The sequence below is a fragment of the Labeo rohita genome, chromosome 1, assembly GCF_022985175.1.
Source record: "Labeo rohita strain BAU-BD-2019 chromosome 1, IGBB_LRoh.1.0, whole genome shotgun sequence".
Classification (NCBI taxonomy): domain Eukaryota; kingdom Metazoa; phylum Chordata; class Actinopteri; order Cypriniformes; family Cyprinidae; genus Labeo; species Labeo rohita.
The window spans coordinates 984,474-996,721 of record NC_066869.1 but is presented as its reverse complement, the minus strand read 5'-3'; the positions used below and the strand labels follow the sequence as shown (position 1 = coordinate 996,721).

Here is a 12,248-nt window from a genome sequence, read left to right as displayed (position 1 = left end):
TAAATATGATTTGAACCATTTCAGTGCAAGTCCACTAATGGCAACATGATTTTCAAGTAACACAAAATGAAAATAGCATAAGCTGTCTTTAATAATATAAGTAGGATGCAAATGAAAACACTCACTGTCTCTGTCTCTGCAGTGCACTAAGAAGGTGATCGAGTCACCGCGGCCTCCTTTCCGTAACCTGACGAATCCTCTGTACACTCCGATCGTGGCGCTGAAGTGCGCGGATGAGACGGGCAGCCTGTCTGTTCACACCTTCTATCACTTGCTGTATAACCTGGGAGGAGTCATGAATGTTAGTCTGAGCATCTTAAAGTGCCTGAGCTGTGGATGCTTACGGAGACAAACCATCTCACCAACCTGAAATAACACACTTATACTTGTACTCATGGTTTATAGTGACTGTGTAATGGTTTTTATACTGCACAAACTGTATATTCAATCCTAAAGCCTAACCTGAACCCTTAAAGAAGTGTCTTCAAACCATGTTTAAGTTGTAATACCTGTCATTAAAAACATTTGTATTTGAGCACTCACACACACCTTCTAATGGCTATGAATCATGTTGTCTAACAGATACACACAAACATGCAGTAACGTACCTGTGTTTGTACACTGCGGTTCTCTTTACATCTGGTTTTGTATCTAGACAGTATGAGGATATTTTTAGCCAGACTGCATTTAAACCTAAAGGGTTCAGTGATACTCACTAAATGGTTAATGGTTAAAAACAGACAAACACTCACTCATGAACACAAAAACAGACAATGCCTGTTTTTAACTCTGAACATGTCTTATGTACAGTTTTTGTCTTTGTACAGATTAAATTCTAGACATATATTGTTACAGACGTATTGATTCTCACATGAGCTGTTAAGATTTGATTTTTATAGTTATATAGTATATAAAGCATTAAATTAGTGTATTTTTTTAAGAAGATAGTTAGTGGAAAACCTACATCTAAATGTGATGAAATTACAAACATGTTTCATAACTCAAAAATCAGTTGTTCTGAAATAAAAGACCTACTGTTTTTTTTAAACATTGTTATTATAAATGCAGATGGATCTTTATTTGCTGAATCACTATCAAACTGTTCATCTGCTGCCTGAGTAATCCGGGGGCGTTCACGTGTGTTGATCGAGAGAGAGAGACTGAAAAAACTCAGACTGAAGACACTTCGCGCTCCGTTACTCCGGTGAGATCATGGCAGCAGAGGGACAGAAAGTGGTGCTGATCACCGGCTGCTCGTCCGGTATCGGGCTCGCGATCGCCGTGATGCTCGCCAGGGACGAGATGAAGCGCTACTACGGTAAGACACGAATCAATGATTCATATCAGACCCCAGCGAAAATTAACCATGGTTTTACTACAAAAAAACAAAACAAAAACAAAAACAAACTTAACTTCTTGCTACACTAACTATAGTTTTACCATGGCATTTGTAGTAAAACAGTGGTGATACAAATGGTAATCAATTCGACAAAAAAAAAAAAAAAAAAAAAAAAAAAACATGGTTACTACACTTTTACTATAATAAAACCATGCATTTCGTAAGTGCAAATCCAAAAAAAGAAAAAAGCCATTGTGTCGTTAAAACATGGAACATGGTAATTAACTATGGTTTTGCAATACTAATATTAGATTAAACCACTTGTAGTTGTAGTTGCACTTGTAATCAATAAATCCACAACAACAAAACATTAATACCATGGTTAAACTATGTTTAGTAGCAAAACCGTAAATTGTTACCATGGTTTAACTATGGTAACATAGCGTTTTTGGTCTATGACTACTACCCCTGATAGCACACGTACATCTCAGAGACGTCTATTTGACGTCTGCATTTACATCTGTAAGACATCTGCAAGACGTAGTTTGCTCATCTGCTACTTTTGGAGTTTCTATTAGATGTCAAATAGACATCTATTAGATGTCTTTAAGATGTTTATGATTTAGAATGTATGTAAAACTGACATCTTACAGATGTCTGCCAGACGTTTGTACACAGCGGATGCTTTCCAGATCAAGAGATCTTTAACAGACATCTTGCAGACGTACGTGTGCTATCTGGGACACTTTTACTATAATAAAAACATAGATAATTTCCGCACATAATACAGATATATAATTAAACATTTCTGCTTAAGTATCATGAGTCAACTTAGATCTTATGGGATTCCAAGAAGAAAGTGAAACAGATGGAGATTCATTAAAGATTTATGTCAGACCTGCTATTATTAGGCATAAAACGATTTATGTCAAATCTCCTTTGTTTGTACAGTACTTTCTACAACATATGTTGTTTCAAAGCCGTATTAAAGGTGACACATGAAGAGAATGATTGGTGCAAACTTCACTGAATATGAGATAAATCCAAATTCAGGTGTGAAGAGTTCTTGTGCAGATTTCAGTGTTAATTCGGTTCAGTTCAATAATTGAAAACCAGTTCAATTCGTAAAATGTTGTATAAACAACAATTAAAAAGAGCTTGAGCCTGAGATCTCAGATTATTCTGCTATGATTAGCATGGTAAGACTAATGAACTTATTAACTCATTGACTCATTGAGGTTTAGACTGAGAGGATTGTTTCTGTCTACAGCTGTTCACTGCCTGTTCAGATGCTGTTGGGTTTGTTTGTGTTTAAGAGTGCTCCGATCAGGATTTTTGGAGCCGATCACCGTTCGTTGGTCACAGGAAGCAGTATTTGTCAATGTGATCATTTTTGAAAATGCCAATCGCAAGCCCAATGTGTTCTTCAGCGCAGTATTATGTTTAGGCACCACGCAACCCACGTCCCAGATAGCACATGTGCAAGATGTCTGTAAAAGATCACTTAATCTGTAAAGCATCTGCTGTTTACAAACATATGACAGACGTCTGTAAGATGTCAGTTTTACATACATTCTAAATCATAAACATCTGACATAGACATCTGATAGGAGACGTCCCATATTCCACTTTAAAAAATATTCCAAAAATACGTCTTGCAGATGTAAATACAGACGTCAAATAGACATCTTCATGATGTACGTGTACTATCAGCTGCAATTTCTACAGCGCAGCACACTGCCTCAGAACAAATGACAACACTACTGTGTCAACTGTGCATAGTGCAGCTCCCTTATCCCCCTAAATTTTTCCTATAGGAGTGGCTGCAGCCATTTGTACGTTTTCTTTTTGTGTCTGGCTTCCGGTCTCACCCACTTCCAGCTAGTTTTAGCTGCACAAAAAGCTTGTTTTGCTGCTTGATATTGCAAACTGGCGTGTCTTACCATTTTATTTTAATGTATTCTCTTAATTATGAACACACTGGTTTGTAGTGCAAACTGTTTTACGGTTTACTGCACTTCGAGATTCTTCTCGTTATTTCCCTATGATGAATTATGAACCGGACGTCTAACACATTACCAGAAAACAGCTTACTTCCACATTGAAAAATAAGGTGGATAGTGCAGATGGGATGTGGTGATATAAAGCCATTTACGCATTTTGAGAGGGAAAGAGAAAGCGCGCAGTGATGCACTCACATGGTTCGTGAAATTTCGTTTCACAGAAAGTTTTTAATTGCTTTGTTAGTTATATGAATTGTACATCACCTTCTGCATTAGAATTACTTAAGCCTACGCCAGACAGAAGTTGAGATGGTGCCACTGCACTGCACGTCAAACCTCTCACAGCAGATGCGTCATCATCTTGAGATCGGTTTAAGAGATTGTAGACGTCACCAATCAAACTTCCCAAAGCAATTATTGGCCGAAAGCGATCGGTAGCCGTTCAATCCAAGCTCCCATTTTTCTGATATTAATAGGATGTTTAAGTGATGATGACAGAAAATTACTGCAGCCAATAGCAATCAGATCAGACTGATTAAAAACTCTGTTATGATCACCAGATGGAGTTCCCATGAACTCTCCTAGAGGGCACTCAGTCCCTTACAGTTACCGTTCACCCTGGGCTCCCATTTTCCAGGTTCCCTCTGCTCAGGAACTCATGATCAATTCACACACATTTCACATCAGGAGAACTAGTTAAGATGCACACACACACACAGACATACACAGACTCACTCTCACATTGCTGGATATTGTTAGCCTGTAACATCTTTGTGTTTTCTACCTGCCTTGACACTCTTGGACTGTTTATCTGTTTTATAATTGTTGCTGCCTGTTTTTGGATTACTCTTTTGGATTATGTCATTTGCTACTGTTTGCTGGCACTGGACCTTGCCTTTCTGACTATGTTTATTATTAAAGCCTGCATTTGGATCCACAACTCAGTTGTCACACCTGACCTCATCAATCGCTCATATTAAAAACACATTTACTTTGAGTAATTTTGGCCCAGATCTTGTATTAACAATGGGAAAAGTGGGGAAGTGCTCTGGGCTGCATTTCCCAAAAGCACCATAAGTTGATAGTAACTCCACTGTTTGCATTAGGTCTATGATGTATTTAGGCTTATGATGCTTTTGGGAAATGCAGCACTGTAAGGTCTCACTCATTCATGTGTGTGTGTGTTCAGTCATAGGTACCATGCGGGATCTGAAGCGGAAGGATAAGTTGGTTGAAGCAGCGGGATACGCATACGGTAAAACTCTGTCTCTGCTTGCACTGGACGTCTGCAGTGATGAATCTGTCAAACAGTGTGTGGACAGCATCAAAGATAGACATATAGACATACTGAGTGAGTACAAACACACACACACACATGTTGTGTTCATGTTTTATGGGTTCATTCCATAGGCGTAATGGTTTTTATACTTTTCATCCATTTTCACAGGAGACTGTGTACACTTTTACTTTCTCAAAAAAACTCATTTGAATGCAAGTCTATGGGGACAAATGTGAAAAAGCATAATTTGGTCCCATAAGGGAATGCAGGTGCACAGCAACTAAACAAGTAATTTTAAGAAAACATTTGAAAAGTAAAGATAACTAAGAATGCAGCTCCATCTAAACAAGTAATTAAGATTAAGATGGAATCTCTGTTAGCAAGAGTCGTGAAGGTTTAGTGAAGCTGATCTGTGTGTTTGTAGTTAATAATGCTGGTGTGGGTCTGGTGGGGCCGGTTGAGGCTCTCAGTCTGGACGACATGAAGCAGGTGTTCGAGACCAATTTCTTTGGCGTTGTTCGCATGATTAAAGAAGTGATGCCCGACATGAAGAAGAGACACTCTGGACACATCATTGTCATCAGCAGCGTGCTGGGCCTGCATGGTGAGATGTTCTTCTTGAAGAACAGCAGAAGAGTTCTGAGCTTTCATGAGGATTTTTTGAATCACACATATGTGCAAACACCAAACAAATCAGACTCATGTTGCTCTTCACAGGTGTGGCGTTCAATGACGTTTACTCCGCGTCAAAGTTTGCCACGGAGGGATTGTGCGAGGGACTCGCCATCCAGCTCATGAAGTTTAACGTCAAGTGAGTCTCAGTGTTTGCCATTGAACACACACTCCTGCATTTCCTCTTCCTGTCATGTGGTTTTCAGTATGATTAGTCATGTGAATTCTGTAGGTTTCTGATGGTCTTTGACTCTTTTCATCAATAATCAAACAGCATGAATATTAGCAGAATCACACTGATGTTGTGTGACGGCTCCCTCTGGTGGTCTGTGAAGTACAGGTTGAAACCCATTAAAGATCACAGATCAGGCACTAAAGGAAGTTCTAGAGCCGTGCTTCTCAACCAAGGGCCTCCAGATAACTTAAAACAATTTAATATGAGACAAAACAAACATTGTTCTAGATGTGTGCTGATTGCATTGTCTCTGATTGCAGACTGATGTATTTCCCATCTTTGTGTGTCTGTCAGTGTGTCGATGATCGAGCCTGGGCCTGTAAACACTGAGTTTGAGCTGAAGCTGATGACAGAAGTTTCTAAGAAAGAGTACGTCGGTGCTGATCCAGAGACACTCGATCACTTCAGGACCTGCTACCTGCCCACACAAGTCAACCTCTTTCAAGGCCTGGGACAAACACCTGAAGACATCGCCAAGGTCAGAACACACATTAATTCATCTTGTTCACAATAAGAGCCATAACTAGAAACAAAGCTTTAATAATCATTCCAACTCTTTAGAGAATTGCAAAGGTGTTATCATTATAGTTACCGTCCATGAATGTAGGTATTGTTATAATTATCAATAGTTATAATTTAGCTAAAGAGGACTGAAACTCACTCACTGTCTGTGTGTCTCTGAAGGTCACTAAGAAGGTGATTGAGTCAAAACGGCCTCCGTTCCGTAACCTGACGAATCCTCTGTACACTCCAATCGTGGCGCTGAAGTACGCGGACGACACGCGCAGCCTGTCTGTTCACACCTTCTATCACATGCTGTATAACCTGGGAGGAGTCATGCATGTTAGCGTGAGAATCATGAAGTTCCTGAGCTTCGAATGGTTACGGAGACGAGCCATATCACCAACCTAACACACACACACTGTCTCTCTTTCATGCACACTACAAAAAAAAAATCTGTCAGAATAAATTCTAGATGCACAAATATTCTGTTACAGACATATTGATTCTCTTTGGAACTCAAACCTTTTAGAGTAAAAGCCTTATATGTGATGTCAAAACACTAGTTTCAGATTGTATATAATGCATTGTATGAATGTAGATTCATGAATGAATCTAATCAGTGATGTGAATGTTATCTGAGTGAGAGTCTCAGATGCTGCTGTGTCGCTCCTGTCATATAAAGCTGTTGTGCTGCTGGAGACATAATAAAGCAGAAAACACAACCATTTCAGAAGAAGATGCTGATGAAGATTTTCTAGTGATCAAGCAGCAGATTGAAGCTCTGAAGCTCCTGAAAGACTGGAATTACAGTCAGATCAACTGTGTTCAGCAGCGATACTGTGAGTGTTTGTACACTATTCATTTAGTGAACTCAGTGTTAAATCAGCGCAGACACAAAAATAAAGCAGACGATCAGGAGACGGGATTCATTCAGAGTCAATTCAGTCAATGTTTCATTCTGCCTTCTGGATTTTATACATTAATGTAAATGTACTCATGTAAGATTTGATGAGTGTAGCCCTATTCAGACAGGACTAGAGGATTTAAAGAAATTAATGTTTCATAGTATTTTTTTTCCTGTCTGAATCTGCCATGTCTGTTTCCCACTTGAAACAGAAAAAAAATTGAAACTGTTTTTCTGGTAATTTAATGGTTCTCTAAGAAATGTGCCCGAATGTGGATGGCTGTGATTGCCAATACTGATCCTAACACTTCCTTCCCTTACCTCTCTTATGATTGGTTAAAAAGATTATTAAAATTGTTCAAATTACATTTGGCTGTGAAATTTACCCCAAAAGATCATTTAAAGCCATTGCTGTGTTAAATGAAAAAAATATCAAGTAGACATTACAAAACACTTTAGCTGTAGACAGAAATATTTCATTTTATTTTAAAATAAAATGTATTACACATAAAAACGGCCTAACATAAACTATGGAACCTAATAGAAGATAATCTGAGAAACATATCAGTATTTTCTGTTCATACAATGAAAATCATTTTCTTTTTGTTCTTTTTCTTCAGGTCACCAACATTCTTCATTATTTCCTTTTATGTTCCATAAAAGAAAGTAAGTGGTACAGGTTTGAAACGACATGAGGGTGAATAAATGATGACAGAACTTTTCTTTTGGGATGAACTATCACTTTTTAACTTTCAAATGGCCGATACATTCAGGAATGGATCACAGCACTGTGTTGCTCAGAGATACACAACAATTTTGCTGAGGCTTTATAGGTAATAATTTCATTGGCAAAACTGAACAAAAACAGACAATATTGAAGCCTATCTAAATTATAACAATATTAACTTATTTTTACTAAACTGTGTTTAACCCTCTGTGGTCTGAGGGGGTTTTGGGGCCCTGGAGAAGTTTTGACATGCCCTGACATTTGTGCTTTTTTCAGTTGCTTATAAACATATAAATGGCTAAAGTCTGATTACATGGTATTCAGCAAAAACTGGCCTACAATAATATGCATGCAGCATGTATGTACATGATTGTTTTTTTCAGAAATCAACATTTATGAGTGGTTAGTGAAAAACAAAAAAATTAAGTAAATTTGAAATAAGGCCATATGGCCATTCGTAAACAGATAAAAGCAGACCCACTACAGATTAAAATTAGGTATTGCTTGTATCTGTACAATCAAAAACAAAGGAGCATTTTAAAGGAGAAGTCCACTTCCAAAACAACGATTTACAGATAATTTCATGTCTTTCTTTTTTTAGTCATAAAGAAATTATGTTTTCTGAGGAAAACATTTCAACATTATTCTCCATATAATGGACTGATATGGGGCCCCCCGATTTTGAACTTCCAAAATGTAGTTTAAATGCGGCTTCAAACAATCTCAGCCGAGGAAGAATTATTTTAATAAAAATAATACAATTTTTATACTTTTTAATGCCAAACGCTTGTCTTGTCTTACTCTGTCTGGACTGTTTTTGTTCTGGTTCATGTCAGTTAGTGTATGTGGAAAAACTCCCATCTTATGTTCTCCCTCAACTTCAAAATCCTCCTTTAAGCTCTTTTCAGGTGTTATCAGGAAAACATGCCACAACATTATGAACATTATATCAACAAATAAGGAAACAGTCATAATGCAAAAACATAAAATAAATAAATAAATAAATAATAATAATAACAAAAATGAAATAAAAAAATATATATATCACAAGACAGATTTCAAAACACATCACATTCAAAGGAACAGATTAAACTTGAAATTTTTTTTTCATTTTTTTAAAGCCCTTCTTATTGCATGATTTAGAAATAGTCCCAAACTAATGCTGTATTTCAGCAAGCAAAACATATAAAAGTGGCTTGAGAATTTACATCTATGTATATAAAATTATGTTAACAAAATGAGAAGATTAAGTGTATATATCTTATTTTTATGTAAATTCATGTTTTTCCATTAACAAATCCAAACAAAACATTTTCTCAAAGTAAAGAAAAATCTTTATAAATATTTTCAGTAACAAATAAAAAAAAGTCTTATCACAAAGTTTTTCAAGTAATGGCAGTGGCAAAATAAATGCACTACCGTCTTGCCCTGCATAATGTTTGTCAACAGTTTGAAATGGAATATGAGGTCTGGGTCAGAGCAGGTGCATTATGTCATTACTTTAATCATATTGTTTTTCCATAACTAATTAAATTAACATGCTAAAACAACAGCTCTAGTTTTCTGACCTTAGCTACCATTTAAGCCCCTTTCTTGCACACCATAAGCTTTTTATTTTTATTATTTATGTTTACACTTTGATTTTATTTAAATAAGAATAGTATCTGATGAAAAAAAAAATTAAAAAATCTATAAATATAGACCGCCCAAATACAATCAGGGTCAGGAAAGAGTAGATACTTCTTTAAATTTCTCTGCTCACTTTTGCAAGTTTGTAGTAAACACTTTTGTGCAGTCTATTTAAATATGTTTTTTTAATAATAAATTCCAATTATATCAATAAATAATTCATGAAAAAAATATATACATCATTTGTGATGCATGCATGCAATGTACATGACCTTCTGTGATGCAAAAATTTGGAAAACACACACTTGTACCTTGATAGTAAACATGGATATGTTAATCCTGTCTGAATTGGTACATGAAATCACAAACAATGTGTGATAAGCACTGCAACTCAAACATGATTTAGAAAAATGGTTCTGTCAGAATGAGGCTTTTGTGTTCATGTGGACATTAGAAAAAGGGTTTACAAGTGTGTGTGTCTGCTTTGTAATCTCACACAGAGACACTGAAGACTTCAAATAAACCTTCAATCCAGCATAGAGGGGTTCAGTGAATGTGGTGTTGAATGTGTGTAAGTGTGTGAGTGTGTTTGTGTCAGAGACACTGTAGAAGGACAGAGTGCCGACCGACACGTCCACATACACTCCTACTCTATGAGAGGATGAACGGACAGCAGGTATATTAGTGCTGATATTATTGTGACGGACAGTGAAATTTTTATAACTGCAGTACAGACTCCAGGATTTGTCATCATATCCAAACCAACACTCACGCTTTGATCCTTTCCTACCAATCCCTTTATATGTCACTGATATTTCAGCAAATCCGCTCCATTGAGTCTCCCAGTAACAGCGTCCAGTCAGACTCTCAACACACAGAACCTGAGGATCATCAAATCTCTCTGGATGATCAGGATACGACTGATGATCTTCCACATGTGTGATCTTCCTGTTGTCATCAGACAGAAAGAATCGAGTGTTTGCTGTGTTTGGATCCAGTGTGAGATCACAGGCATCTGAACACAAGAGGAGCATCAGAGTGGACAAACTGAGTAAGGTGAGGATGTTTCGGCTGTTTTTTTTCTGACACTCATTTGTTTCAGGGTTAGGTTTAGAATTAGATTAAGGTTAGATACTTAGCTGTGATGGTAAGGGTAAGGGGCTAGGGATTGCAATATACAAATGAATTTCTTCACAAAGATAGACATACAAATGTGTGTGCGCTTGTTTTTGTAGACCTACACTTTCGTAGTCCTGCTGTGATCCTGATCTCTCCTCCATGATCCACACTATAAACAAACAAACACATTAATGTAGATTTGCATCATTCACACACAGATCACTGTATTACACCGCCAAACATACTTGAGTATCTGCAGTTTATAGTTTGGATCCTCCAGTTTGTGTTTGAGCAGCTGCACTCCTGATTGTCCTGGGTGATTGTAGCTCAGATCCAGCTCTCTCAGGTGTGAGGGGTTTGAACTCAGAGCTAAAGACAAATAACCACAGCCTTCCTCTGTCACCATACAGAGAGACAACCTACAGATAGATCAAAACAGTGTTATCATCTACAAAAACACACAACACTCAATGTTTGTAAGAAAATCATTTATAAGGCGTATTTACATGGAGCACTGTATTGTGATTACAACAGGTTTAAAAGTCCAATAAAAATAAAAATGCTCCATATAAACACCTCAATCAAAAAATAAATAAATAATAGTAATAATAATAATAATATACTGGTTGAAAATTCAATCATTCAATCAAGTAGGATTGAATCAAGTGGGATCTCTTCTAGGACATGTAAACACTCTATCACATTAAAAAAAAACGAAACTGGAAATTGCAATGATGTAGAAATGACGCAATGAAGCATGACACATGGAACAAGCTGATGTTTTTGAATATAATAAATAACTGTGTCAATGTAAAATTCTTTTTCCACTCATTATCTGTAAAGTGATACAGGACAACGTTGCTTGCTTCAGACTCTCATCTGTAAGCATCTTGTTTCGAGAACAGGAATGAGCGTTTTTACGGCTTTATTAATATAAGCATCACTGAACAAAGCTTTGTCCATGTTGGCTCCTAATTAGGACTGAAATAGATAAATACAAAATATGCTTTAAAAAAAAAGGATGGTTAGTATGTGAAAATGGCTGGAAACTCAGTATATTTGTGCAGTGTGCGCATGTCAAAAAATTCAATCTGATTTGAAGCTTGTGACATATAAATGCGCATGATCAGCCTGATCACTTTTTTTTAGCATCCATGTAAATATTATTATAAATTGAATAATTTAATTTACATTTAAGCACACTGTGATAGCATATGGCTATAGTGTGAATTTATACAATAGTTCTCTTTATATGTCTGGCTCAAACAAAAGCAAAGAAAAAATAGGATGAAAATGCACTGGCATTGCAAATGTCAGCAATAATGTAATTCAAGCAAATCAACATTAAATGATAATGAACAACTTTTACTCTGCACTTCACAAAATGTAAACGTACATGCCGTTCTTTACTGGTTCTGATTTTAAAGAATAACAGAACTGAATAAATATGTTGTAATGTACAATGAAATAAATGTGCTTCCATTCAAAATTTAAAAAACGAGCATTATTTCAGTGGATAAAATACATGTTCACTGTGCATTTTTATATGGCACACATACCAGTTACAACCTACCTCAGTATCTCCAGCTGACAGTTTGGACTCTTCAGTCCAACCGAGAGCAGCTTCACTCCTGAATCCTGCAGGTCATTGTTACTCAGATCCAGCTCTCTCAGGACACAGTTTGAGGATTGTAGAGCTGATGATAAACTCTCACAACACTGAGCAGTGAGATTACAGCCAGAGAAACTGAAACAGAGCAGAACACACACATCAACAGCCAGATTATTTAAAGGCACACATCAACATCACAACTGGCTGACTATGAATTATTTCTCA

The 12,248-nt window shown here is 36.8% G+C and overlaps 2 protein-coding genes across 2 annotated transcripts; one reads left to right on the top strand and one right to left on the bottom strand.

The window, feature by feature from the left end:
- Positions 1-1,198: 1,198 nt before the first annotated feature.
- On the top strand, positions 1,199-6,931 carry LOC127164012 (retinol dehydrogenase 8-like). The gene is made up of 6 exons (XM_051107630.1): positions 1,199-1,318; positions 4,532-4,693; positions 5,046-5,225; positions 5,339-5,432; positions 5,823-6,006; positions 6,213-6,931. Exons 1-6 carry the CDS (start codon positions 1,213-1,215, stop codon positions 6,438-6,440), a joined length of 954 nt encoding a protein of 317 aa, XP_050963587.1. The 5' UTR covers positions 1,199-1,212; the 3' UTR covers positions 6,441-6,931.
- A 615-nt stretch (positions 6,932-7,546) lies between these two features.
- On the bottom strand, positions 7,547-12,218 carry LOC127160438 (cytolytic toxin-alpha-like). Its single transcript, XM_051103111.1, has 5 exons — positions 12,211-12,218; positions 11,985-12,158; positions 10,657-10,830; positions 10,534-10,580; positions 7,547-10,307 (listed from the first exon to the last, which is right to left on the bottom strand). Exons 1-5 carry the CDS (start codon positions 12,216-12,218, stop codon positions 9,712-9,714), a joined length of 999 nt encoding a protein of 332 aa, XP_050959068.1. The 3' UTR covers positions 7,547-9,711.
- Between the last annotated feature and the right edge of the window lie 30 nt (positions 12,219-12,248).